The 27,644-nt window shown below is 60.5% G+C and overlaps 2 protein-coding genes across 9 annotated transcripts in view; one reads left to right on the plus strand and one right to left on the minus strand.

The window, feature by feature from the left end:
- Positions 1-3: 3 nt before the first annotated feature.
- On the plus strand, positions 4-24,547 carry CRB2 (crumbs cell polarity complex component 2). Of its 2 annotated transcripts, XM_070798126.1 has the most exons (13): positions 4-170; positions 7,156-7,479; positions 9,795-9,990; positions 10,150-10,289; positions 10,956-11,141; positions 11,324-11,437; positions 14,179-15,042; positions 15,131-15,639; positions 16,207-16,372; positions 16,956-17,739; positions 18,577-18,693; positions 19,325-19,442; positions 21,248-24,547. In XM_070798126.1, exons 1-13 carry the CDS (start codon positions 68-70, stop codon positions 21,470-21,472), a joined length of 3,846 nt encoding a protein of 1,281 aa, XP_070654227.1. In that variant the 5' UTR covers positions 4-67; the 3' UTR covers positions 21,473-24,547. The 2 variants fall into 2 exon arrangements, with proteins under 2 accessions (XP_070654227.1, XP_070654228.1); XM_070798127.1 differs by lacking the exon at positions 11,324-11,437.
- Positions 23,797-27,644, minus strand: part of DENND1A (DENN domain containing 1A) — a 531,199-nt gene continuing 527,351 nt past the window's right edge. For 5 of the 7 annotated variants that reach the window (XM_070798129.1, XM_070798130.1, XM_070798128.1 and 2 more), the window contains one exon: positions 23,797-26,842. In XM_070798129.1, coding sequence (XP_070654230.1) covers positions 25,655-26,842 — 1,188 coding nt within the window. In that variant the 3' untranslated portion in view covers positions 23,797-25,654. The remainder of the gene's footprint in view (positions 26,843-27,644) is intronic. The other 2 variants (XM_070798133.1, XM_070798134.1) reach the window with 1 other exon arrangement.

Raw genomic sequence — 27,644 nt, forward strand, 5'->3', positions numbered from 1 at the left:
GGAGGGAGAGGGGGGTGTGGAGCCAGCCTGGCCGCCTGTTCCCACAGCCGCGGAGCAGAGTGCTGCCATGGCGCTGGCCTGGCCTGGGACCCGGGACCCCAGGCCCTCGGCCCATCTCCTGCTGCTGCTGCTGCTGCTGCACAGGGCCCCAGTCCTCGCTCTACCGGCTGGTGAGTTGGGGTCCCAGGCTTGGGGGGCCTGGGGCTAGGTCTATCCACAAAGCAGACAGCCCAGGCCGTGGGGCTGTCCATGTGGGCGCCAGGCCCGACGGTGGGGTGCACAGGGTGTGCTGCTGTGGGGCGCTGGAGCTCATTCCGTCCAGGGGGACTTTCTGGGGTCCAGAAAAGGGCCAGCTGTGGTCCCTGTGGTCTGGGTAACGGGTGGGCTGTTGTACCCTGTAAGGCGGGGGGTGGGGGGTGTTGGGCTGGGGTGTTCTGCCTGTGAGGCCTGAGTCTGGGGAGTCTGATGTGAGCTGTGTGCAGGTTGTGGACGGTGGGTTGTGGGTGCATTTAAGTTGTGAGGTGGGACAGCTGTCCTGCACGAGCCAGCAGTTGTGTCTGAGGCTCTGTGGGTGTGATGGGCTATATCCCAGTGTGAGTTGTGGGGCATAAGTTATCGAGTGGGATGAACCATCTCTGCTCTTGACATAAGGACGTGGGGTGGGGGCCGCAGACCCCAGCTCAGTGGATTGCGGTGGAGAAGAGGGAAAGAGACGCAGGGTTTCTGCCTGCCTCGCTTTCGTGTGTGTGTGTGTGTGTGTGTGTGTGTGTGTGTGTGTGTGTGAGGGACAGGGCTGGGGATGCTCTGGGGTCCCTGGGGGGTGGCTGGGTACTGTTGCCCCCCACACTCCTGGCATTTCCAGATCAAGCTGAAAGGGCTTTGTGAAGCCAGACTGTTCACCAAGAGGTTTTTGCTTTTGTCCAAGTGGATTCACGTGTGCGCGGGCTGGAATTCTTCCTGGGGGGTCTGGGGACGCTTTGTCTTGGTCACTATAGCTACGGGGCCAGGCCTGGGAAGCCTTGCGCAGGAGGGTGGCCTGGCCTTTGCAGCCCAGCCACTGGGGGAGCCCCCACCTCCTCAGAGTCCCCCCCGAGGCCCCTACCTGTGACCTTCTTCAGCCTCTAACAGGGCCCAGCTCACAAAACCTTTGTCTCCGCTCCCCTCTGCCGGGTCCTTGGGGAGGATGAGGCCCCCCAGCCCCCACCGTGTGCAGCAAGGAAACTGAGGTGAAGGGAGGGATGGGGGCTTATAAGCTGGGCCCTGAGGCAAATCAAAAAGGAGCTGGGGCCTGCTCTCTGCTCTCTGCACGAGGGGCACGGAGCCCTGGTCTGGGGATCTGGTGTCTGTCCCCAACCCGACAGTGCACACATATAGATCACACACATGCACACACGCACCTGCACACACATGTGCACACATAAGCCACACGTGTGTGTGCACACGCACCCCCACCCCCACAGCAGCACAGTCAGGTGGCGTGCACCAGGGCACACACCACCACATGAACAGGTGTCCACAGGCACATGTAGAGCCAGCACACATGCACTTGAGCACACACACCCACCTGTGTGTGACACACACGCGTGTGCATTCGTTCGCTAGTGTGCCTTCCCGTGAACCTTGTGGCAGAGTGAACACTGAGTAGACGGGCGCTGCAGAAGGGCACGGACACTGATCCACACACTCACCCCCACCTAGCCCTGCTGGGATCCCCAGGGCCAGCCTTTCCCCCTTCGATTTCAGCACAGGGAGCCCCCTCCCTGGGGATCCCCAGAAAGCCTGGGTGGGGGTGCTACGGGCATGAATATTTCTGGAGACCAGGACCCCAGGGTCTGACTGCCAGGAGGGCAAGGGCAGGAGATGACGTCATTTGAAAAGTAATTTCCATTCCAGAGGGGATGGGGTTCTGGATGCCCTGGGCCTCTGGCTCTGCCGCCCACCCCTACCAGGCCCTGAGCGGGGCCCCTCCGTCTGGGCCCGCTCGGCCACAAAAGCCTGGCTGGTTGCTAGGAGAGCACCAAGCATCTTGGAGCACAGTGGGGCATGTCGGGCTCTCACATCCCTCCCTCCCTGCCGCCTGCTCACCCGGGGAGCCCGGCTGACAAAGGGGTGGCGAGTCCAGCCCTTAAACCCAGCTCCTCCTCCAGCCCGAGCTGCGAGGGGACCTGGAAGACAGAGGCGGGGAGAAGGAGCCACATGCTAGCACCCCAACGTCAGGATTTGTTGGATAGTCACTGCTTGCCCCATGTAAAGATACTGAATAAATAATACACCAGCCTTTATGTGGCAGGCACTGTGCTGCTGGATTTTTGTTGTTCAGTTGCTAAGTCATGGCCAACTCTCTGTGGCCCCCTGGACTGCAGCATGCCAGGCTCCTCTGTCCTTCTCCCCGAATTTGCTCAATTTTTCATGTCCATTGAGTCAGTGATGCCATCCAACCATCTCATCCTCTGCTGCCCACTTCTCTTCTTGCCATCAATCTTTCCCAGTATCAGGGTCTTTTCCAGTGAGTCAGCTCTTTGAGTCAGGTGGCCAAAGTATTGGAACTTTGGCTTTAGCATCAGTCCTTCCAGTGAATATTCAGTTGATTTCCTTTAGGATGGACTGGTTTGATCTCCTTGCAGTCGAAAGCTACTGGACTAGCATGATGGAATTTAATTCTCACAACAGCTCTGTGAGGTCAACTCTGATACCCCCAGTTTACACAGGAGGAAAGCGAGACCCTGAGAGGGTCAGTAACTTGCCCAGAATCACACCTGATATGTGGCAGGGCCAGGATTTCACAGCCGCCTATGGGACAAGTCTATGGACAGTCACCTCTCTTCTCTGTGCTTCTGTCTAAAGGCAGCAAACCAGCTCATGCTGAGAGCTGCTACAAGAATTCAGCAAGAAAATGCAGTGGTTCTGTAACTTAGGTTTGGCGTGAAACCCCATTTCAAAGGAAATTTTAGACAGAAGCCAGAGGCCACTAACAGTTAAAAGTGGCCTGTTGGGGTGGCAGGTCTGGAAACCCATCTGCTTCGCCTCACCCTCCTTCCAGAAACTGCCTGCCTCCATGGCCCCAGCCCTCTGAGATCGTGGTTTGGAAACACTGGGATTTGCCAATGAGGACAAAGGACAGGCAGTGGATCCATGACGGCTATTGTTGGGATTATCAAAATGCTGCCTTTTAACCTCAGGAGATAAACATTCTTGTAAAAGACTGTCCCGAACTCTCCTCCCTTGTTAGAGTCCTTTAGCCCTTTCCGGATGCTCTGTCTCAGTTGCGCTGCACTGTTTCAGCCCTGCCCTTGGGGCCTCATGCTGCTAGATGGATAGTTTTTTCCCTAGAAGCATGTCTTAAGGGATCTTGGGTGGCTTCTTAGATATATTCTCTTTTTTGCGTTGTCAAGATGAGAAGCTTCACAAAACCCACCTTCAGCAAACACTTCTCATGAGTTGGCAGTTCTCACTAGGCCTGTTACAAGTGCACATAATGTAGGCATTACTAGGCACCAGCGAGGCCTGGAACACCCTGGGATTGCTAGCAGCTGGGTTCAGGGTGGACAGGGAAGACTGCCCTCTCCGCCCAGGCTGATATTGGAAACTGCACTCTTAGGCAAACCTTCTGAGTCTCCAGTCTCTTTCAGTGCCTGGGGGAGGGCGGGCTAGAATGCTCTAAAGTGACAATACGTGGGTGGCAATTTAGAGTTTGCAGGATGGGAGTTTCAGAAGCACTGGGAGATGTGGACTTCTCACAAGGCTGGAAATGATCTGCTGCTTAGTTTTTCGAGGGGTGATCCTGGGCAAGTTAAACAGAAGTTTTCTTAATGGCCCCCATCCTTTCCAGTTTAACTCAAACTCAATAATGTGATAATAGATGTAAGACACGTAGCAGAGCTACACATGCACTCACGAACGGTTCCTGTTACTATAATCCTGTCCTTTGCGAGAAGAAGATTCCTTTCCGGGAGGTGGGTTCTGGGCCTTCCAGGGCAGGGCAGCAGGTCCGAGGGGAGGGGCGAGTGTCCGTTAATCCCTCCCTGGCCAGGTCGTCCCAGGCAGCCTGAGAGGTCAGGAAGGATTTGTAAAGATAAGCACAGGCCCCTCGTCACCCTGGCAACAGGCCACGCCCCTCCAGCCAGACCAGGAAGGCCCCGCCTCTGACCCGCCATCCTCACCTCTCCTCCGCTCAGCCCTGGGCGAGCCTGGCCTCCTGGGCTGGCTCCCTGAAGGCAGAGAGCCTAAGGTCAGTGCTCGTTCCCAAGCCTCAGTGTGCAAAGAACTCCCCAGGGAGCATGCTGCAGTGAAGATTCTTGGGCCCCGGAACTCAACAGTTCTGCATCTCTGGGTCTGGAGTGGGGCCCTAGCATCTGTATTCTTAATACAGGCCCTGGGGTGATGCTGGAACCCCCCAGGGTGGAGGCTCTGGAGCAGTGAGACCTGGGTTTGGATTCCAGGCCCTCTTGGGAAACTGTGAAGTCGCTTATCTCTGAGCGTCACTTTCCTCAACTGTGAAAAAGGAATGGTAGCACTGTCTACCCCCTAAGGTAAATGTGAAAACAGAGATTACACAAGAGAGATGGCTGTCCCTCTGGTGCAGACCGCCGCTCCACTGCATGCCTCCTGGGACAGAGGGCTCCCTCCCTCTCTGCCTGCAGGAAAACTCCTTCCTCAGTGGGGCCGGGCTCTGTCTCCTGGGGCCACCTGCTCCTTCGGGGACAAAGCACTTTCCCTGTCCCCCCAGGCGCTGTCTCTCCAGTCTGCTCTGAAATAGAGGGTTCTGAATCGGGGGGCAAAGCTCCAGATTGGGGTGGGATCCCTTAGGATGGTCATGCTTTCCTAGTGGCTCAGCGGTAAAGAATCCTCCTGCCAATGTAGGGTATTCGATCCCTGGGTCGGGAAGATCCCCTGGAGAAGGAAATGGTTACCCACTCCAGTAGTCTTGCCTGGGAAATCCCATGGAGAGAGGAGCCTGGCAGGATACAGTCCATGGGGTCGCGAGAGTCGGGCACGACTGAGTGACTAAACAACAACACCAACAAGAACCCTTGGGTCACACACACGAAGAGTGACACCTTGTCGGGATCAAATGAAGGGCCTGCTGGCACAGGACCCAGGAGACAGGGTTCCTCACAGTGGGAGCTGCGGGTGCTGTGCTGATCCTCCTGAGGGCGCTGGGTCCAGGGACCCAGGTCAAAATGGCCAGAGTTCTCACTGAAGGCTCACTGGTGCCCAGCAGGGCTTCACTCACGTCCCCTCAGTGGCTCCTCACAACACCCGCAAGGTGGGCACTGCTCACACCCCACTGTTCACACAAGCTGGTCTGATGCCCATCACAGCATCCTCCCCTCTCCTTCAGACTGTTTAGCCCTGGGGGACAAGGCTGACCAGCCATCATGGTTCAGGGCGGGAAAAAAACAAGCTGCCCATAAGCCCCTCCCAGAGGCCCAGAAGCCCCCTGTCCTCACCCATGCGACCAGGCTTGGGGGAGTGGGGCTGTGGGCAGAGAGGGTCGGTGAATCTCAGCGCTCCAGGTCGTCTTGGCCGGACAGTATTTCAGACCCTCTGTCCTCCTTGGCACAGGCCCGGCCCTGGGTGGGTGCTTGCCCCAACCCCCTCTTAGTGAGAATCTCCGGGAGTGAGCCCGGGCTGAGTTGTACCACGTGCTTTGGGAGCCGGGGGTGGGGCTGACAGCAGGTCTCTCCCTGGATCATTGGCTGGTACCTCTGTCTCCCTGCCGGTGGACCGCCCTGCCTGCTGGAATGTGGATGACGCCTGAGAGGCTGTCGAGCCTTATCTGGGGGTCTTTGCTGGGGAGGGGAGGGGAGGCACAGGGCTCGAAGCTGTGCTGGGGCCTGGTTAGTGTCTGGATGACAACCTGGGTGGGGGTGGGGCACCTTGGAGCACCAGGTGCGGGGGTGGGGGGTGGAGGGGGGTGGGGGTGTGCCTCCTTCTTGGGGGCCGCTCCCTTCCCCAATCACATACAGAGTTCTTTGAACGTGTGGGCACTTGACTGCCGTCCCAAGGCTTGCAATCTGCCCTCATCCTATCAGGCATGTACGTTATCATCCCTCAGTAGGAGAAACGACTTGCCCGAGGTCTCACAGCTTGTTTTGAACTAGGGTTTGAACCCAGGACTCTCTGCCTTCACAGCTTCTAAGTTCTTACAGGGGCTTCCCTGGTGGCTCAGACAGTAAAGCGTCTGTCTGTAGTGTGGGAGACCCCGGTTCGATCCCTGGGTTGGGAAGATACCCTGGAGAAGGAAATGGCAATCCACTCCAGCACTCTTGCCTGGAAAATCCCATGGACGGAGGAGCCTGGTAGGCCACAGTCCATGGGGTCGCTTTCACTTTGGGCTTCCCTGGTGGCTCAGACGGTCTTACACCAGCTTGACACTGACAGGCCCTTAGCAAAGGAGGGCGGGAGGGAGGCGGGCCGCAGATCAGGAGGTGACCCTCTAACAGAGGGAGCTCTGCCTCGTGGAGACGTGTCCAGTGGCTGGAGCTGGGAGTTTGGTCAGCATGTCTCACTACCTGCCCTCTACCCTGTGACCGCGGCCAGTGCGGTCGCTCACATTTACTGATGGCAGGTCCGGTGAGAAGTTCAGGGAGGGGAAGCAGGGTGGAGCGGGGAGAGGGGCCTTTGAAGTCCTCCATCTCCAGTTTCACGTAGGGATGGAATTACCAGACCCCCAGTGGGAGTGGCGGAGTGGGCAGTGGGAGGCCAGGGACCCCTCCCTAGGTGGGGCTGGAGCATTCGGACGGACCTTGAAGGCTGAGCCAGGACTCAGGCCAGAGACCTCACTTTCACACTTGAGCCTGGACCCGCTCTCCTGTAAAGTGGGCCCAATAGCGCCTGCCTGCAAGGGGTGCTGTGGGGATGTGCGGGCACTGGAGCACGGAGCTCACAGGGTCAGGGGGCGTCTGCTCACTAATCCTGCCTGGGGAGTCAGGCAGCCTGGGTCCTCCTTTACAGAGGAGACACTCCCCAAACCATTCCCAGATCTGGGTGCCTGTTGGGACCTTGTCTGTAGACCCCTTGGCCCTCTCTCCTGAGTCCCGACGACCTCCACTGCTCACCAACTCTGGGATCTGGGGATGGGCCTGAGTGTGGGGAGAGAGGTATCCCAGCAGCCCCTGTCCACCCTGCCCAGCCAGTCTCCTTTCTCTGCAGGGACGGTGCCTTCAGAGACCCCGGGTGCCTGCGCCTCAGACCCATGCGCTCCAGGGACCAAGTGCCAGGCTACAGAGAACGCTGGCTACAGCTGCGTGCCCCTGGAGCCCCGGGGCTGTGCCAGTCAGCCATGCCACCACGGCGCTCTGTGTGTGCCCCAGGGCCCAGGGCCCGATGACTTCCGCTGCTACTGTGTGCCGGGATTCCAGGGTCCACACTGTGAGCTGGACATCGATGAGTGTGCGTCCCGGCCCTGCCACCATGGGGCCACCTGCCGCAACCTGGCGGATCGTTACGAGTGCCACTGCCCGCTCGGCTATGAAGGTAACGCCCAGCTGCCCCAGAGGCGTGTAATGTCGGTCCTGTCAGCGACTCAGAGGTCAGATCGTGAATTTGGCTTTGGCCTTAGCATAGAGACCCGCTCTAGGCACCCTGGCAGTTCTGGGGTGTACCCACTCTTGGTCATGCTGCGGAACTGATGCTTCTCAGGCAGCTGGCAGCTCTGGATGAGAATGTGGGTGAGTGAGAACTAGCATGGTGCCTGGCACAGAACAGGCACTGGACAATGTTATTTCAGTCCCTTGTGGGGTTCAGGTGATGCTGGGGGTGGAGACACCCTTCGGGCGTCTCTGGGACTAGAGTACAGATAGGCCTGCTTTGGCTTTAATGAGGACACGTCTAGACAGTATTTCCAGTATCAATTCATTCCAGACCTGTCATTGGTGGCTCATCTGATGCTTCGAGAGCATGAACACCCCTGGTATGGTTCAGGTTGTCATGCAGAACCCCCACCCCTGTGGGCAGCCCCCCCAAGGCTCCTGCAGAGACACTGGTGGTCTTGCGCAAACTGTAATGTAGATGTACCCCCAGGGATCTCTGCTGTCTTGAGGGGGACAGTTCCTTCCTCCAAAGTCCCCGTCCCAGTCCCATTCAGGCTCCAAGTTGAGAGCAACCTGGAGCAACTGCATGCACATCAGGAAGGAGGGCACAGCTGGGACAGGTCTGGGGGTGAGGCTGGGTTTAGGGCAGCTGGGAGCCTGCACTGTGGACACTCTGGGTTCCTGAATTCAGATGACTCCCTCTGACTGCAGAGGGCAGTTTGAGGTCACTCAGAGTTAGGCATACAGACTGGGGGGCTGGCTCCAGGAGAGGAGCTGTATCATGGAGAGACATCTCGGCACACAGATGAAAACGAAACTTCGGAAGTGGGTTCTGTGTACCTTTCTCATCACGTGAGAGTGCAGGTGTCTGGACAGATTAGTTGTGGACGTGTGAGGAGGTCATGCAAAAGGCCTCTGTCTCTGCCAGCATCCACGGGTGTCTGGGCTCCCTGAATGCATTTGTGGGAACCGTCTGGGTGGGGGGCGCCAGCAGGTGTGTGCGTGCCCGGATGTGTGGTGCTGACGCCTTGGGTAATGCTTTCTGGGTGAGCTGTGGACGTGAGTGGGGGCAGCATCTGCTGTGATTCATTTCCTCCTCCTTCCGCTCTGAGCCAGGCGGGGGAGGTTGGGATTCCAGGCGGCCTGGGCCTGGCTCCCCCTGGCACAGAGGGTGGGAGTGGGGCTGGGTCACAGGAAGGAGGGGCTCTGTTTTGTGCTCACTGAGCCGGGAATGGGGGAAGGTTCCAGCTGGAGCCAGCTGGGTCCCTGGCCCCCCATGACCAATCCCACTGAGGGAGCAGAGGCAGGGCCACTGGAGTGTTCGAAGGCAAGTGGGCTCCACGATGAACTCTGGCAGCTCGTTTCCAACCTCTGAGCTCCTCTATCTCCCTTCATCGACACAGCCCCTCCCGCAAGAGTCTCCCAACTGATTTAATTTTGTCCAGGACTGACAGGGTTCCCAGGACACAGGACTTTCAGTTTTAAAAGCAAGACGGTAGTTTGGCAGAAACCAACACATTTCTGTAAAGCAATTATCCTTCAATTAAAAAAAAAAAAAAAAAAAAAGCAAGACGGTACAAGGGAAAACCCGAAGGAGCTGGTTACCTTGATCCAGCATCTTTCACTGGGGAGTGCCTCTCCTTGCTGGGGTCCCTCCTTACACCCTCCACAAAAAGCCGACAGAGTGAGCCTTCTAAAATGTAGAAAAGACCGTATAAGTCAGCCGCCTAAAACTTTTAGGATAAGGTCGGATCGTGTTACTTGGCCCCAAGGCCTGTCACCACCCGCTTTCTTGCCCCACCTTCTCCACTCTCCCCTTGTCTTCACCAACAGTCTCCCTGGAATCCAACTACCCGCACAAGCCCTTATCTTAGTCTAGCCAGTGCCTTCTCATCTTTCTCGATTCCCCAGGCTAAGACCCTGACTCTCGCCGTCACAGGATCTAGCACGTACCCACAGTAGCGCTTATCAAAATAGAAAAATCAATCCTCATTTACGTAATATTGACTAATCCCCCGTGTCCCGGGCTAGACTGCGGTGAGCTCTAGGGGGCAGGGAGGTCTGTGTTGTTTCCCTCTCACTGCCATTGCTGGCTCAAGAAACACCTGCTCTGGAAAGACGCACCAACGGATCCTCTCCGGATCCTGACATTCCGCTGCTGGTCACACTGTCTGGAGTGGGTCTGGGGTCAGCCTGGCTCGGCTTCTTCCGCCCTCCCTCTGGGCGTGCAGCTGTCCGTCTGTCTCGGGCCCTGTCCAGGCGTGACCTGCGAGACGGAGGTGGACGAGTGCGCCTCGGCGCCCTGCCTGCACGGGGGCTCGTGCCTGGACGGCGTGGGCTCATACCGCTGCGTGTGCGCGCCGGGCTACGGGGGCGCCAGCTGCCAGCTGGACCTGGACGAGTGCCAGAGCCAGCCGTGCGCACACGGGGGCGTGTGCCGCGACCTGGTCAACGGGTGAGCGGGAGGCCGTGCCCCCGGGCGGGGAGGCTGGGCGGGGAGGCTGCGCGGTGTGCCGGCGCGGGGGTACGGGGAGGGGCGCGAGGCAGGGTACGGTGGAGGCAGGGGGCTGGGGGCTCGGGCACGTCCTCAGCTCGGGCCGCGCGCCCCCTTCAGGTTCCGGTGCGACTGCGCGGACACGGGCTACGAGGGCGAGCGCTGCGAGCTGGAGGTTCTGGAGTGCGCGTCGGCGCCCTGCGCGAACAACGCGTCCTGCCTCGAGGGCCTCGGGAGCTTCCGCTGCCTCTGCTGGCCAGGTGTGTGGGCATGCGCGCGCGCGCTCCCAGGGGGCCGGGGGCACAGGGTGCGGCGGCCCGGCCTGGGATGCCAGTGCGGGTGTGCGCTGGTGCAGAGTGCGCGCACGTGACTGCAGCTTCTCTGCAGCTTCCCCGATCTGCGAAGCAGGGCTGATCATAGCACTTACCCCTGGGCTGTTGGGAGCCGCTGCTGCTGCCTGCTCGCGCAGTCCTGTCAGACTCTTTGCGATCCCACAGACTGTAGCCTGCCAGGCTCCTCTGTCCGTGGGATTATCAGAATACTGGCGTCCGTTGCCATTTCCTTCTCCAGGGAAACTTTCTCCGGATCCAACCCAGGTCTCCGGCTGGCTTGGCAGGTGGATTCTTTACCACTGAACCACCTGGGAAGCCCGTTGTGAGGAGAGTAAATGAGTAAAGCCCACGAAGCCTTGGCACAGGGCCCTGCAGGAGCAGAGTGCTCAGTGATACTAGAAATAGTAATGATATTAGTCACATGTTGCTGGTGAAGGCGGTCCCGGTCACTCCTGTCCCGTGTGCCCCTGCCTCAGAGTATCTGGATTGGTGTTCTGAGTTGCTGTCCCAGCCTGGCCCTGGTGGGCTGGGCAGCAGTGGGGGAGTGCTGCCTGGTGGCCCCGTGTGACCTGATGCCCATGTGTGTGTCCCTAGGCTACAGTGGCGAGCGGTGCGAGGTGGATGAGGACGAATGTGCGGTGGGCCCCTGCCAGCATGGGGGCCAGTGCCTGCAGCGCTCGGATCCAACCCTCTATGGGGGCATCCAGGCCACTTTCCCAGATGACTTCAGCTTTCGCCAGGCTGCTGGCTTCGTGTGCCGCTGCCCTCCGGGCTTTGAGGGTGAGCCCCCTGCCCCCCTTCTAGGGAAGCAGGTCTGTAGTGTCCAAGTGCAGGGGAGGGATGCTGGAGTTGGGTTCAAGCATTTCTCTCTGGTCTCAGTCTCCCTAGCCGTAAAAATGGGCCCTTTCCAGTCCAGCTGGGCTCTAAGGAGGCCGAGGGAACCACAACTGGGCCTCTTGCAGGGGATGACTGCGGCGAGGATGTAGATGAGTGTGCCTCTCGGCCGTGCCTCAGTGGAGGCCTCTGCCAGGACCTGCCCAATGGCTTCCAGTGCCACTGTCCAGACGGCTACACAGGTGCCCGGGGTCGGGTGGGCACTGGGGCAGGGCCAGGTCAGAGTTGGTGGGCCTGGGGCAAGAAGAGCCCTTCTGGCTGATGTGTGGAGGCTGGGTTGATGGGGTTAAGGACATTAGGGAGGAGGTAGGGGCAGTGGCCCAGGCAACAGGAGAGAGGGCTGAGCTGCGACCTGGGCTTAGGGGGTGGGAGTGGAGGGAAAATGTTTTGGAGTAGAGGTTGAGAAATACTTACTAGGGGCATGCTCCAGGTCCTGAGGGTTATTCCAGGCATGAGGGGGATGTGTCAGAGATGAGGGCTGAGTTTCTGCCCTGGGTGGCACTGGGTAGAGAGGATGGTGGGTTCAGTCATCCACCCTGAGTCTGTTTGTGGAGCACCCACGGGAAGGAGTCTGGGTGGGGGGTTGAGACTGGGGGTCAGGAGTGTCATCCTGGCAGTTGGGGTCAGAGGCAGCCGAGGTTGTCCGGGAGGAAGTGTGGGATGATGGGCAGAGAGAACTCTAGACACCTGACATCGAAGGGCTGGGCAGAGGCTGGGGCCTGCGGGGAAGGGGACAGAGGAGGTGGAAGCGGCAGGGTGGTGTGTGGGTGGAGGGTGGGGGGCGTGTTACGGAAAGCTGAGGGACAGTGTCTGGAGAAGGGTGGGCGGGAGCTGGGTCTGCAGAGGCCTCTCCCTGCCTCGGGTACGGCGGACACACAGACACACAGACATCCTTCCCTGCGGACACTGATGAGCCTGAGGAGCGTCCCTGCTCTTCTGGAATGCCTGTGGCACCTCCCCCTGCCCGCCCGCATTCCTGCTCAGAATGCAGGGCCTCCTCTCCCTGGCACGGTTCCTGGGCACTGGCTCCCCAGCCCAGGGGAAGGAGGGGGCGATAACTGCCATCCCTTCCACCCTCACCCACACACAGATGCTGGGGTTCAGCCTCCCACTCCCGGGTGGCCAACACCCCTGGGCACCCTGCAGGCCCATCTCCTCCCCGCCACGCCCCAGAGCTGGGGTTCCCTGAGTCCTGCCCCAGAGGCAGTGGCCTCGTGGGTGCCTGGCACACAGTGGGCCCACGGCAGCACGCCCTGCTCTGCAGAGCACTCTCTGCACTGTGCTTCTCCTCAGCAGGGCCCCTGAGCTCGGGCTCTGACCCCCCGGCCTTACAGAGGAAGCCGGAGGGGCTCTCTCGTGGGTGTGTCATCCCCCAGGTTCAGTAGGGTCAGCGGAAGCCCAGCTCCTCCCCACGCTGAGCTCAGCTGACGGGTGACAGGGAGGTCAGCCCTCTGAGGTAAGGGCCCGGGAGAGGGAACCCCGGCTGTGGGGCTGGGCTCCTTGCCATCCTCCCTTTGGGTTGTGCTGGGCGTGGGGGAGGCCAGTGCCTGGCATTCCAGAGTCCGTGCTGAAGGAGGAGGCGGCCGGCCAGGCGGGGAGCACGGCTCCCCAGCCTCGGTGCCTGCCCGCCATTCTCAGCCCGTCCGTGGGGACATGCAATGGGGCTGCGGGCTCTGGGGACCTTCCTGCGGGTGTTGTGGCTCCTGGCAGGTAGGCAGGGTGGGGCCCTCAGGCAGGCGGAGGTGGAGTGCTGGGGCTGGCCGTCCCCGGAAGGTGGCGGTGGTTTGTGGGCTGACTGGGGCCAGGACTCAAATCCTGCTGGCTTCTCCAAGTTTGGGTCCCCCCTGGCTGGGTTACGCAGGCAGGTCTGGCCTCAGTGGTTGTGTGGAGGTTGTGACTGAGCAGGGGTGGGGCTGTGGCTTCTAGATCCATTCTGGGGCCAGAGTACCTGACCTGGGGGCTCCTGGAAGGGAGGGTGACCCCACTGCCAGAGCGAGGGTCCTAGGGCAGAGGGATGGGGGTGGCATTAGAGCCAGGGCCTGCTCCAGTGCCACAGATGCATACACCCACCTCCGCTCCCTATTCCATTTCATTGCTCTGTTCACAAGGGCCATGTCATGTCCTTTGCTGGGCACCAAGGACGTACCCAGGCCCCTGGAGAAGATCTCAACTGTGTAAACAGATATTTTCAATCCAGGGTTCTGGGGAACTGTGCCTGGGAGTAGGCAAGGAATTGGGAGGGACACAGTAGCTTGCGGTTGAGGGCCAGGGAAGGCCTCCTAGAGGACTGGCCATTTGAATTTGGGCTTTGCTGGATGAGTAGGAGTTTGAAAGGCAGGGTTAGGAAAATGAGGCATGCCGAGCAGAGGGAGCAGTATGAGCGAAAGCCCAGAGGCAGGACTTCCAGGAAATGCTTGGAGGAACAGGCAGCTCGAGGTCTGTAGGAAGGCGGGTTGACATCTGAATGCTTGATAGTGCCCAGGCCATGAGGGATCAGGAGTGCCAGGGGGAGTGATGGGACATTACGCAGCAGAGGAGCTGGGCCAGGTCATGCGTTAGATCTCTGGCTGCTCGTAGAGGCGGATGATGGAGGGGGTTCTGAAGACTGGTGAACTAGAGGACGCTAGACTGTGGCCCAGAGAGTTCGTGAGTCCGGGAAGGCAAGGTGGGAGGAAAGCAGGCACTGGCGAGCGTGTAGGGGATGGACCTCACAGGGCCCGAAGACTCACCAGACGTGGGAACAAAGGGAGCATCCTGGATTCCAGCCTCTGGGGACTTCTGAGGACCTCAAGAAGTCCTTTGAGAACTGGGAATGGGTTCAGTTGATGGATACTGAGCTCCTTGTCCCAAGAGGCAGGTAGGCTCTGGGTCAAGACTGTGGTTCTGGCCTTGGTGCTGAGCCTTGGCCTGGTCTCTCCCGAAGGCCCAACGTGTCAGGAAGACATGGACGAATGCCTGTCGGAGCCTTGCCTCCATGGTGGGACCTGTGAAGACACCGTGGCAGGCTACATCTGTGGGTGCCCCGAGGCCTGGGGTGGATTGGATTGTTCTGTGCCACTCACTGGCTGCCAGGGCCACACTTGCCCACCGACTGCCACCTGCGTCCCTACCTTCGAGTCAGGGGTTCACAGTTACACCTGCCGCTGCCCACCTGGTACCCATGGACCTTTCTGTGGCCAGAATACTACATTCTCCATGGTGGCTGGGAACCCCTTACGGGCTTCGGTGCCAGCTGGCAGCTCCCTAGGTCTTGCCCTGAGGTTTCGTACCACGATACGTGTGGGTGCCTTGGCCACGTGCTCTGACACTCAAGGCAGCGTGGAGCTGGCGCTGGTGGAGGCCAGGCTTCAGGCCACACTCTGGAGCCACGGCAAGAATGTGCTCGTCCTGAGGCTGCTGGAACCACCCCTCAATGATGGCCACTGGCACCGAGTGGAGGTGACGCTCCGCCTGGGGGTCCTGGAGTTGCGGCTCTGGCATGAAGGCTGTCCCGCCCACCTCTGTGTGGCCTCCAGTCCCATGGCCACGGCTGCCCCGGCCCCCACGCCTGCTGGGTCCCGCTTCACCCAGCTGGGCGGCGTGGCCTTTGCGGGCTGCCTCCAGGATGTGCAGGTGGATGGGCATCTCCTGCTGCCCGAGGACCTTGGTGAGAATGTCCTCCTGGGCTGCTGGCACCAGGAGCACTGCCAGCCTCCGCCTTGTGCCCACGGAGGGGTCTGCGTGGACCTGTGGACTCACTTCCATTGTGACTGCCCCCGGCCCTACAGCGGTCCCACGTGTGCTGATGGTGAGGCACAGGCCAGGTGGGCCCCAGGGCAGCGGCTGTGCCTGCCGTGGCCTGCAGGCCTCACGCCTGGCACCCTCTCTCCCTGCAGAGGTTCCTGCTGCCACCTTTGGCTTGGGGGGCACCCTGAGCTCTGCCTCCTTCCTACTCGACCAGCCGCCAGGCCCCAACCTCACCGTGTCCTTCCTCCTCCGCACCCGGGAACCTGCTGGCCTTCTGCTCCAGCTCACCAATGATTCGGCCTCTGGCCTGACAGTGTTCCTGAGCGAGGGCCAGATCCGGGCCGAGGCACTGGGCAGTCCTGCTCTGGTGCTCCCGGGGCGCTGGGATGACGGGCTCCGCCACCTGGTGACACTCAGCTTCGGGCCTGATCAGCTGTGGGGTGTGGGGCAGCAGGTGCACGTGGGCGGCAGGCTCCTCCCTGGTGACGCCGAGCCCTGGGGTGGGCCCTTCCGAGGCTGCATGCAGGACGTGCGACTCAATGACCTCCACCTCCCCTTCTTTCCACCACTGCTGGGGAATTCCAGCCTGCCCAGCGTGCCCGGCCGCGGGCAGTCCTGGAACCTCACCATGGGCTGCGTCTCTGAGGACACATGCAATGTGAGTGCCAAGAGGAAGGGGTGGGTCCTTTTTCCAGGATCTTCCCTGCATCTCTGGGAGTCAGCATGCCCTTCTACTGGTCAGGGTAGCACCAGGAGGTGGGGCGTCTGCCCATAGTTCCAAGGCTGAAGACAGAGCAGGGTTCGCTTCCATTTCTTTTCTGGCAAGCTGATCTTGCCCTCTGGTAGTCCCCATACCTGCCCTCTCAGTTGTGGTCTGAGACAGACACCCTGGCCTGGGCAGAGGGCTGCCCAAGACTTTCTGCAGGAGTTGTTTGGTGGACAGAGACACCCAGGGTCATGAAGAAAGCACCAGCCCTAGAATTGGAATAGCCTGGGTGTGAGCTTGGGCTGCTCTGTTTACTGCCTTGGTGACTCAGGCAGTTGGGTTCTCCTGAGCCTCAGTTTCCTCATCTGAAAAATGGGAATGCTAGGTACTTTCCTATCTGTTTGTGAGGAGGTGATGTATCTGCAGTAGGTGCCCAGTGAAGAGCCACTGTAGGGATGTTTATGGTAGGGAGATGCCAGCCCCAGGCCTGAGCCAGTCCCTGTCCCGATTCTCCTGCAGCCTGAGCCCTGTCTCAATGGTGGGACTTGCCTCGTCACCTGGAATGACTTCCACTGCACCTGCCCTGCCAACTTCACTGGGCCCACGTGTGCCCAGCAGCTGTGGTGTCCTGGCCAGCCCTGTCTCCCGCCTGCCACCTGTGAGGAGGTCCCTGATGGCTTTGTCTGTGAGTGCCTGCCCTGGGCAGCCCACATGCGGGACACCCAAGCTGGCTTAGATCCGTCACCTGCCTCAGGGCTCAGGGACAGTAGACAGGATGGTTGCAGCCTGGAGGAGGAGAGCACTTGCTAGGTTTTCAAGGGCGAATAAGACCTTGGGCACAGGGAGCGACATATCAGCAAGGGGGCAAAGCACGTGCAAAGGCCTGTGAGGTTTATAAGAACTTGGGACTTTCTGGGGGAGCCATGGGGGCGCCAGCAGAAGCCCATGCTCAGCATTTTAAAAAGAAGACAGTTCAAAGGATTGCAGTGAAGAGCGAGTGGGCGGATTTTCTGAAGGGGTGTTACTGCCTGGTTTGTGACCTGGGGGGCAGCGTGGCTGCCCAGAGTTGGTTCTCTGGAGGTAAGAGAGTTCTATGAGGTACGGGGAACACTTCCTGGGATTAGATCCTAGGTGGGTGTGTGTGCCCCCAGGCCCAAACGGCGGGGGTTGGGGGAATGGAGGCGGCGAATGGTCCCCACATCACCCAGGTGTGCTTGGGTTGGGGTGGGGGCCGAGAGGCCGTCCTCCGACGCTCTCTCCCCTCGCAGGTGTGGCGGAGGCCACGTTCCGCGAGGGACCCCCGGCGGAATTCAGCGGGCACAACGCGTCATCGGGCAGCGCTCTCAGCGGCCTCTCGCTGGTCTTCCGCACTCGCGACCCCGAGGCAGGGCTGTTGCGCGCTGAGGACGGCCCGGCCGCCGTGTGGCTGGCGGTGCGCAACGGCTCGCTGGCGGCCGGCGTGCGCAGCGGCCCCGGTTTGCCCCGCGCGGTGCTGCCAGCGCCCGGGCCGCGTGTGGCCGACGGCGCCTGGCACCGCGTGCGCCTGGCCATGGAGCAGCCCGCGGCCGTCGCTTCGCGCTGGCTGCTCTGGCTGGACGGCGCGGCGACGCCGGTGTCGCTGCGTGGCCTGGCCGGCGACCTGGACTTCCTGCGCGGCCCGGGCGCCGCGCGAGTCCTGCTGGCCGAGAACTTCACGGGCTGCCTGGGCCGCGTGGCGCTCGGCGGCCACCCGCTACCCCTGGCGCGCCCGCGGCCCGGCGCGGCCCCCGGCTCCCGCGAGCCCTTCTCGGCCCGGCCCGGAGCGCCCGCCCCGCACCTCGGCTGCAGCGGCGCTCCCGTGTGTGTCCCCTCGCCCTGCCTGCACGGCGGCGCCTGCCGCGACCTCTTCGACGCCTTCGCCTGCGCCTGCGGCCCGGGCTGGGAGGGCCCGCGCTGCGAGGACCGCGCCGACCCGTGTCGCTCGGCGCCCTGCGCCCGCGGCCGCTGCCACGCACACCCAGACGGTCATTTCGAGTGCCGCTGCCCGCCTGGCTTCGCAGGCCCGCGCTGCAGGTGCGCTCGGCCGGCCGGGGTGGCCTGGGTCCGAGGGGTGAGGAGTTGAGGGTAGGCCCCCGGGGGCGGTGGATGGGACAGACTACACTGGAAGCCAGACTGGGGAAGCGCTGGTTCCATCGGCCAGCCCCGTCCCTTCTCTGAGCCACTTCGCTGTGATCTGTAACTTGGGAACAACAGCCCCCTAGCGTTGCCAGATAAAATACAGGACACCCGGGTGAATTTAAAGTTGAGATAAACAAAGCTGTCCTCTGGGAGTGGGGGTGGGGGAACCAGAGCTAGTGTTGGAAGAAAACTTAAGAGGCTCTCCTGCAGAGCTGCCCATCACGGACATCTCCCCCCTCCCTGAGTCCCGTGGGACAGGGGCAGAGAAAGATGCTCGGAGTCTTGGCCGCTTCCCATATTCAGTTTGGCTATGACTTCTAGCTCTTTCGGAGCCAAGCTTATGGAAGGGTGTCTGGCAGAGGTCTGACTCCCCTTCTCCCTGCAAAGAAGGTCAGGCTTTATGTCCAGGAGCCTGCTCTTACCCCGGGAGGGTCCTTAGCTTTCATCAGCTCCTCAAAGGTCTCTGAGCCGCCAAGGGTTCTGCCAGGGTCTAGCTGTGGTACACCTTGTTGGGGGTGGGGCTGGAGCAGTAGAGTGGCAGCCCGGTGTCCCACCCCTCCCACCCCAGACACTACTTCCATGAATTCCAGCAGGGTCTGTCGGAGGTGGCCCTGAATTCCTTGGATGATGATGCAGAAGGCTCAGGTTGCCTGAGTGACCCACAGGGCGTGGGGGTGGGCCAGGTCCCCTGTGTCCTGTCCCAAGTCCTGTCCTGTCCCTGCTTTCTCTCAGGTTGCCTGTCCCACCAGAGGGGTGCAGCCTGAACATCACCTGTCTCAACGGTGGCCAGTGTGAGGAGGGGCCCCAGGGGGCCAACTGCAGCTGCCAGGAGAGCTTTGCTGGGCAGAGGTGGGTCTGGGCTCCGTAAGCCTGGGAGGTGCGCTGGGGAGTGTGGAGAGTACAGATCCAAAGGCAGGGAGTGGACGTCCGGATCCCCTCCAACCAGGGTGGGTGAAGTGGGGTATGGATCCTTGCTCACCTACTCAGCCCTTACTGTCATCACTGCGCTAGACACTCCACCTCTGTCACCTGAGATCTTTCCTTCTGGGGCTTCCAAGACCATCATCCTCTGTTACCAGACACCTGCTGGAGAGTAGTTGCCTAGTGGTGTTTCTTAGAGCACCACACTCAGCATCAGGACCACGTGGGGATACTATGCAAATAGAGGCTCTGGGTCCTCCTGTCGGAGTCAGCATCCCTGGGCAGGCGCCTTTACACAGGCTCCCCTGTGCTTTCAATGGAGCGAGAGGGTCGTTCTTGGTCACGAGTGTTGGGGTGAAGGGGTCTGCTGCATAATGAGGGTCGTATTCAACTTAGGTCCCCCTGGCAGGGCCCAACCAGGTTGGGACCATGCTGGGGGCAGCGGGTGAGCGGCGTGGAGGGTGTGGGGCGGGTTTGAGGAGGTAAAGGAGCTGGGGGAGCTAGAGGCAGCCTGGGAGGGAGCAGCTTCCTCAGCCCCACCCTCTTCCCTGCCTCCCAGATGTCAGATCCCCTGTGAAGCCAACCCCTGCTTGAATGGGGGCACCTGCCGGGCAGCTGATGGGGTGTACGAATGTGTCTGCAATGCCAGGTTCTCAGGCCAGTTCTGCGAAGTGGTGGTGAGTGATGGCCGACGGGGAGGGTGGCCTGTTTTGGACTTTGTGAGATGATGTTGTGGGGGGCGGGGGGCGTGTGTACAGGGCCTGTGGAGCTATTCCTGGGCCTGTCACAGGGTGGGGAGTAGCAGGCCAAGGAGACAGGGCCCTTCCACACCCCTGCACAGGAGGTCTGTTCATTCTGGGGGAGCCTGGGGACCGCCCCCTCCTCCCCCACCGACCATTCCTCTGGGGACCGCAGTGAATTCTGGGATTTACGTTGGTGGCTATAGGAGCCTGTAATCTCTGGTGGTTTCTGAGCCAGGTTTGGAAAGTAGGAAGATTTGGGGAGCCCAGGACTCTAAGCCAGAGAAGGCTTGGCTGCCGTGAAGCCAGGCTCAGCTGAAGGGGGCGGTGGAGGGGGGGAATAGATGGGGGCCAGCAGGCAGCCTGAGCATGGACCTCCCTCTGGCCCCCTCCCCTCCAAGGGGGCAGAGCGGACTCTGCAGGCCCAGGCAGAAGTGAGCCAGAGTGGGCCTGGCAAGGGGGGGGGGCACGAAGCCTGGGGAGGCGCCTTGATCTCCACAGGCTTCTGGCGGGCTGGGTCATAAACCCCAATCCCCTCTGCTTCTGGGGAAATGCTTCCTTTCAAGTTGAACTTTACAGCCTCTGGCTCCCCCTCCCGCCCTCCTCCTAGGGAGGAAATGGCTTTACAGCTCCCCCAGGCTGGAGGCTGGCCTGCCCTGGTTGCTTCGGGGCTGGGGTGAATTTTTCTCTACAGCCTTGGGCACCTTCTTCAGAGCTGGGGGCTGAGACTGGGACCCAGGCTGCAGTGGGCTGAGAGGTCTCATGGGATGGAGGGAGGGCCGATGAATCTGAGACCCTGGGCCTCTGCCCCCTCCCCAGAAATCTGTGATTCTGGGGCTCTAGAGCTCCAGGTCTGTAGAATCTTTTGATGGGGCATCCAGGTGTCTGTCTGGGCCCCCCACAGCCTGGTCTGTGTATCTCCTGGGGGTGGGGGCCGGCTGGGGGACTCTGAGCTCACCATCAACCAGGTCAGCCTGCTCCACCTCATGCCCTGCATGGGCCCCCTGGCCCTGAGATGCCTCCCACTTGGGGCTTAGGCATGGTCTCTGCAGACCTTCAAAAAACCAGAGCGCCCTTTGGGGTTGGGAAGGATCAAGTCCCATCACTTGTTTGGGTGTCTCTTGAGAGAGGTGGGGTGGCAGGGCTGGGCGCTGAGGCCCACCTTGGCCAGCTGAAGGAAGGACCTTTGGCTGGAATTCGAGACTGCAGGATGGTAGTGTGAGCTGGGCATGGCATGGCATGGTGTTGGGGGTGGACAGAGGGCAGTGCCAGTCCTGGTTCATCAGCCCCTAGTCGTGTGTCTGGGGAATCTGGGCAGAGCCTCCGTGTTCTCCTCTCATACTTACCGAGTGTCTACTGAGCAGGCTGTCCTCTCAGTGTTTTGGGGATACACGGGTGGACAAAATAAACCAAAGATTCCTGTCCTCACGGGCGGCCTTGCTCTCACTTCATCAGATCACTGTGAGGTTTACATGAAACCCCACGCTTGGGGTTGAGCTCCTACTAGGCATTCAGTAAATGTGTTTCTCTTCTACTGGAAGTCCTTGGTTGTACAGGAATCCCCTTGCAGTGGCTATGATAGGTGGCTCCTTTGCTCGCATACCCCTGGGGCCAGGTCTCTCACTCGGTCTCAGGGAAGCTTCCGCCCCATGATGCTTTTTTCCTCTCCTCTGCAGGGCCTGGGGTTGGGGTGGGGTCTCCCCAGCTCCACTGTCTCAGGCCTCTTACTGCGTCTCTTGCAGAAAGGCCTACCACTGCCGCTGCCGTTCCCGCTGCTGGAGGTAGCAGTGCCCGCGGCCTGCGCCTGCCTCCTCCTGCTCCTCTTGGGCCTCCTCTCAGGGATCCTGGCGGCCAGAAAGCGCCGCCAGTCAGAGGGCACCTACAGTCCGAGCCAGCAGGAGGTGGCCGGAGCCCGGCTGGAGATGGACAGCGTCCTCAAGGTGCCGCCCGAGGAGAGACTCATCTAGGCCCACCTGGCTGCAGCTCCAGCCCCTGTGAGGGCCTCGATTTCTACCTGGAGACCCAAGGAGGCCACTTCTGGGAGCCTGCAGGGAAATGGCTGGCCACTTCTTAGCCTTGGAGAGCTGCTGCAGGGCTCAGGATACCTGCTGGGCAAGTGTCCCCTTTGCCAGGAGCCCCTGCCCCTGCCCCGTGCTGGGCTGAGGGGAAGGGGCACGCTCAGGGAAACAGAGGCGCCTGTAACGTTGTGGACATTCACTGTCCAGCCGCCAGGTCTCGCCTCGGCAGATGCACGGCTGTGCTGGGAGAAGCACCTGTGGGTGCACACGATGTATTTTGGGGTGTGTGTGTATACGTACATGTGTGTAAGTGTGTGTGTACCCGGGACTGTTGATTTGCAGATACCCGTGTGTTAGAGATGGGGTCGTGGGCATGTTGTCCTTGTTTGTGCGTGTGATCGTGTAGTGGGTGCAGCTGGCCCCACGGAGGAGCAGCTGGGCGGAGGAGACCACCTTCTCTGTCCTGGGACAGGGGCAGCCCGGGGCCACGAGTGCTCCTGGAGGCCAGGCCAGGGCTGGCCCAAGGACCAGAGCCCCAGCTCTGGCAGCTTCTCCCACCTCCCGTCTCCGGAGGCCTGGAGGCAGCTGGAAATCAGTGGAATGGGGGGCAGGAGCCAGAGGTTAATGTATGAGTTCCCGGTTCTCCAAACAGATGCTCCTGGAGGGAGATTTGACTGCCCTGCGCTGGAGCCAGGCGCTGTCTGGGATGTGGACTGCAGGGCAGACCTGCAGGAGCCGGGGGTGGAGTTGGGGGGGTAGTGTCTGGGCCCGCACAGTCTGCCTCCTGCGGGCCTGTTGCTCGGAGAACGCGGAAAGCAGCCCTGGCCTACCTCACAGGGCTGTTGTGAAGATGGTGGGTGACTATGGGGAAGGATGGGGCTCTGGGATTCGTTACAGTCCAGCCTGCTGTGGGGCTACCTGGGTCGTCCTGTTAGGTGTCCGGAAGGGAGAGGGAGAGCACGGGGAAGGGGCCTCCCTGAGGGGGCGATGAGGATGGAGGAGCCACCCTCCCTGCCCACCTTGTGCTTCTCCAGTTCCTCCCGCACCAGCGAGGCTGCTCCTTCACCTGCAGACCAGTCGCCTCCCTAACGGTCGCTGGGAGGATTTGAGGAGAGGATGCGTAGGAAGCCCTCAGGGTTGTTCCCTGAGGCAGGTGCTCAGCAAACATTGGCACCACCTCTGTGTCGGGGCTGGTCCTGTGGACACACAGATGAGGGGAAGAGCTGGCCGCTTTGCTTCCGGCCCCTTCCCTGGTGATGCTGCCACACTAGGATCTCTGACAGGCATCTGTCTGAGGGCCTGGCCTCTGAGCTTCAGAGTCCCTTTGTCCCTGACCTGGAGATGTGCCCTTTGGTCCTTCCTGTTTCCCAGGCCAGTGCCCCCTGTGCCAAGACCAGGAGACCCCTTTCCACTTCTCGATTGTAGGTGACCTTACCCAGCCCCCGCAGGGGTCTCATCCAACTTCCAGAGGCACAGGAATCAGTGGGAGGTGGAGCCATGTGGTGATGGGGCCACGGGATGGGGTGGGAGGGCTGAGGCTGGACGCTAGGCTCCAGGGGCTTGCTTGGTCCTTAGCCTGTAGGAGGTGGGACCAACTTTCCCTGGGGCTCCTGGGAAAGGCAGGGAGAAAACATCTGGTACCATGAGCTTAGCCAAGCTGCTGCCTTGATTAGTTCATCAAGTCAGAGATTTGGCAAACCTGTGTTTTTGCAGATTCCTAAGACAAGACATTCTGGGTGGAACCCCAGTGTATAAAAGCTGGGTGGTTCTTTTTTGTCCTCCTCTTGTTCTTGAGAGTTCTGAGAACTTGTAATTTTCAAGCACAGACCAGGGAGGGAGACACAGACAGAATGATGGGCAGGTGGGGGTGAGGGGTGGGGACAGTTAAGGGTGGGGACACCCTTAACATCCACTCTGGGTGCTTGGTTCAGGTATCCTCTCCAACCCAGCCAAGAGGTGCAGTTTCCCAGGCTCTGCCCTTGCTAATAAGAGGTGGTTCCAGGTATCCCCTTGAGCTTTACTTTTCCTGGAGCCAAGGTGCCTTTGACGTCATTGGTGACCTGGAGCCCTGCTGTGTGGGGCCCGGCAGCCCTGTGCCCAACTGTGACCAGCCTATCCCTCAGAGGCCTGAATGGGAACAGGCTTGGGGGTGGGCCAGGGTCAAAGCCTTCCTGACGACTACATGGGTCCTGCCTCTACCTCTACAAACGCAGATGCTGAAGGTTCCCCGAGGTGGAGTCCCCTCCCTGCAGAGCTTCCTCAGGACACAGAGATACCAGTTTCTCTCAAGATTTTATTGAACGCACACACAAAATTCATCCTTGGATTTGCAGACTCAGTCCAGCAAGGGAAGAGACAGCAGTGCTCTTGTGAACATGGTGCTCTTGCCACCGGCCCCAGCCAGGGAGACCATGGGGTGGGCTCGGCTTCCCTGAGGCCACCGAGCACCTCTTGCCTTAAGACTCTGCCCCCCGTCAGGACAGGGCTCGGGGGTCTGCCCAGGATGGATCTGCAATCTCTGCTGAAACACCTGAGTGTCCTAGAGGCACCCGTGTGGCCCAGGCGTGACACAGCGCCCTGCTTCCGGTGGCCAGAGGACATTGCGGAGACTGAAAGAGAGGACTTGCCCCAGGGGCCGGGACTGACGAAGGTGCTCGTGTGGGGCCAGCAGCCCTTCACACCCCATGCTGTTGGAGCAAACCTCAGGGTCGGGCCTCGCTCACTCACGGGTGGGGGTGATCTCCCAGTCCCTCAGATGATGACAAGGCTCCCTGGGGTTATAGGGGCCTCTAGAAACCCCCTTGCCCCCTCAGACACCCCTGAGACTGTGTGTCTGACCATTCACAAATAGGAAATGAGAAATCAGGTCAAAATGTTCACAATTTCCTGCATGTCTCAGATGGTTGTTTTCTTAAATGGTTGGGCCATATTTTAACTTGGTTTATTGAAACTAGTCAATTTCAAGATTCCATCAAATCAATAAAAGTAAAAAGGAAAAGAAAGATAAAAGAAATAATAACAAAACATTTCAATTCAGCTTTGGTGATGTTGGCCTCAGGAACTTCTATGCTGGCAGGAATCACAAGGTGGGCAGGGAGGGGGTGACTCCAAGCCCTCCTGCCTCCAGGCTGCCAGAAGCCAAGCCTGCTCACTCACCAGGGGCCTGGAGAGGGGCTTAGTGCCCTGCCCCCTCCTGCCCCAAGGAGCCAGGCACTGGGACCCTTGCATCTCTGTGGTGGTAAGCTTGGCCTTCCAGTGGGGGTCTGGGTGTCTGCTTCTCAGCTCTGCCCCCTGAGACCCACTCGACAAGAGTCTGAGCCTCATGTGATCATAACTGGAGACCAGGAGAACCTCTAGGGACCCAAGGGAGAGTGTGGACAGCGGCCGGACCCGTCCCAATGCTCTTGGGTTTGCCTGTTGCCGTCTTGTCTTCTATAATCAAAGTTGCTGGTGCTCCCGGCCCTCATGCAGGGCTGGCTGGGGCTTGGTTTGGTTACCACAAGGGATCCCGTGGATCCCTCAGCCCCCAGATCCCAACCAAGTCAGAAAAACGGAGGTGGAGGGGTTGGGGTGAAGACTCAGTAAAGAAAGAGTGTGCATATTGCTAGACAGGGTTTGGAAATGCCTCGCCAGGTAGATCCTCCAGCTGGGGAGGGGTGGGGGAGGGGGGTTCCTTACTTCAAACTCCAAACCACGTGCCTCTCGTGCAGACGAGCTGGTGTACCGCCAACACTCGTGCCCATCAAGGTGGGGTGTGCGGGCTGGGCTGCAGCTGGGGCAAGAGAACGGGGCTCAGGAGGAGACATCCTGAGGACGCGCGGGGCTCCTGGTGGGCAGTTTCCAGAGGGAAGGTGGGTAAGATGTGGCCTGGGGCAATCGCTGGCCCAGCTGACCTCTTTAGTGCAAAACCCAACTAGGGGGGCAGGGGAAGGGTCGGGACAGGACAGGCACCCAGGAGCTGGGTCGATTCCCAGGCTGGAACTGGCGCCATTCTCCAGAGATGGGCAGTGTGGAAAGGAGGAGGGGCGGCAGAGAGGGTTCCCATCCCTTCCCACCAGTAGAACCTGGGTAGAAACAGCAGCAGGGGAAGCAGGGCCGGCCGGCCTTGGCTCGCCCCACCCTCAGCGCTGCTCACTCGAAGGTCTCCCATTGCTTCCTGAGCTGCTCCACGGAGCCGGGGGCTGGGGCCGAGCTCACATCTTGCTTGGTTTTCCGTAACAAATCCTCAAAGGGGTCTCTGGCCTCTCGTGGAGCAGAGGGCTGCAGTGCTGGCTCCAGGCCCTGGGGGGGCCTGGCTGGGAGGAGTGGGGGTTCTCCAGGCCTCAGGGCCAGCCCTTGCTTGGCCTCGGCGGCCCTGGCACTTGAGCGGGCCAGGGGCAATGTTCGGATCCTTGAGGGGGCGACTGCTGGGGGACCCAGAGGCTGCAGGGAGTGGGTACCCATGGGCACTTGGCCAAAGAGGTTGGGCATGGAGAGGGCAGACAGGTTGGGCTGAGATCGATGTGGGGCACAGAAGCCAGAATTGGACAGCAGGAGGCTGGGGGCAAAGGCTGGCCCCAGGGAAGCAGGAGGGGCCCCAAAAGGCCCAGCTGGTGCAGAGACCAGGGGCATGGTGGGCAGTGTCGCTGGCAGAGGTGGGACAAAGGGGTTGAGTGATGGCTGTGGAAATGGGGTGGGGGTCCCCATGGGGGGAAAACTAAATTGGGGAGTAAATGGGGTGGCTACATTTGGGGCTGTAGGGCCTGGTGGAAGGGAGCTGCCCGACCAGGTTGTGTTAAGTGGATCCAGCAGGGCCAGCAGGGCATCACTGCTGCTGCCGGCAGCCCCTGGGGCCAGGCTGAGTGGCTGGAGCAGTTCAGTGGGGTCTTGGGGTGCAGCACTGGAGAGGAGCCCAGGGAATGGGGTTGAGCTGAGGGCAGCCCGCCTTTCCCGCTCAGCCGGCAGTTGTTCCAAGAAGTCGCCAAGGGCGATGCCGGGGGCCTGGAGCTTGGCTGGGCGGGCAGTAGGAGGCGGGGGCACGATGCCCAGCTCTGGGGTCTTCCTGCCCTGGGGCCGGGGGATAGTGATGCTGCCCAGGGTGGGTGTGGGCACCTCCTCCTTGTCGCTGGGGTTCAGGAGGCCATTCTGGTTCTGGGGCCTGCAGGGTGAGGCCAGGGAGTTCCCGAGCAGGGCTGAGGGCTTCTCGGGGCAGGCGGCGGGCGGCTTGCTGGGGATGGCCATGTCATCCTGGCCTAGGCTCCAGAGCCTGCTGTGCGGGTGGGCGAGCTTCAAGGCCCCTGGTGTCCCACGGCTCCTGTCACTTCTGCCCAGGTCCAGCCTCTGCCGGAGAGAGCGAGGGAGGCAATGACTGCAGCTGACCGGGGACAGATGGGCTCTCCCCACCCCCTCCTGTGCGCCAGGGGGACACTGGGGCTGTGGTCCTGGGACTGTGGCCAGCTAGGTCTCTGGGGCTCAGGGAAGTTGGGGGCTCGGCCCAGATCAGCAGTAGAAAGCAAGCCCAGGTCTGTCTGGACTCCAGGCCAGGCTTCTCTCACTAGGGTGGCACAAAGGGTCTCCAGAAAAAGCCCTGTCTTTTCAAGCCAGCGCTGCTAATTAGTTTTAGGAAAAGGACTCCATCTGCTGACCCTCTACTGGCCTGACCCATTTTACTTTTCAAAGCGTGTGGGCACTTTCAGCCACCCCTGAGCCCAAGAGGGCAAGTGAGGCTCGGGGGCTGGGTGAGGGCACACTGGCTGGGGCTGAAATAGGACTGGGCTCTGTCCAGCTCTGCCACCTGCTGGGCCACGACCTGGGTGTCATGTCCCTTCTCTTGGCCTGAGCTCCCTCATTTGCAGCCTGGAAATAGCAATTCCCTACAGATGGGCTTGTGTGAATCATCGGATATGTGTGCTAAGTTGCTTCAGTCGTGTCCAACTCTTTGAAACCCCATGGACTGTAGCCCCCCAGGCTCCTCTGTCCATGGGGATTCTCCAGGCAAGAATACTGGAGTGGGTTGCCATGCCCTCCTCCAGGGGATCTTCCTGACCCAGGGATCGAACCCTTGTCTCTTAACATCTCCTGCACTGGCAGGTGTGTTCTTTACCACTAGTGCCCCCTGGATACGTGGGAGCTTTGTGAATTC

This window comes from Bos indicus, chromosome 11 (genome assembly GCF_029378745.1).
Source record: "Bos indicus isolate NIAB-ARS_2022 breed Sahiwal x Tharparkar chromosome 11, NIAB-ARS_B.indTharparkar_mat_pri_1.0, whole genome shotgun sequence".
NCBI classification, from domain to species: domain Eukaryota; kingdom Metazoa; phylum Chordata; class Mammalia; order Artiodactyla; family Bovidae; genus Bos; species Bos indicus.

Bases quoted from the DNA above. Each gene is read 5' to 3' on its own strand.
- CRB2 (XM_070798126.1), top strand. From the start codon at position 68: ATGGCGCTGGCCTGGCCTGGGACCCGGGACCCCAGGCCCTCGGCCCAT. The intron at 10,290-10,955 runs GTGTGTGGGCAT...GTGTGTCCCTAG, and splicing joins CCGCTGCCTCTGCTGGCCAG to GCTACAGTGGCGAGCGGTGC. The intron at 19,443-21,247 runs GTGAGTGATGGC...CGTCTCTTGCAG, and splicing joins GCCAGTTCTGCGAAGTGGTG to AAAGGCCTACCACTGCCGCT.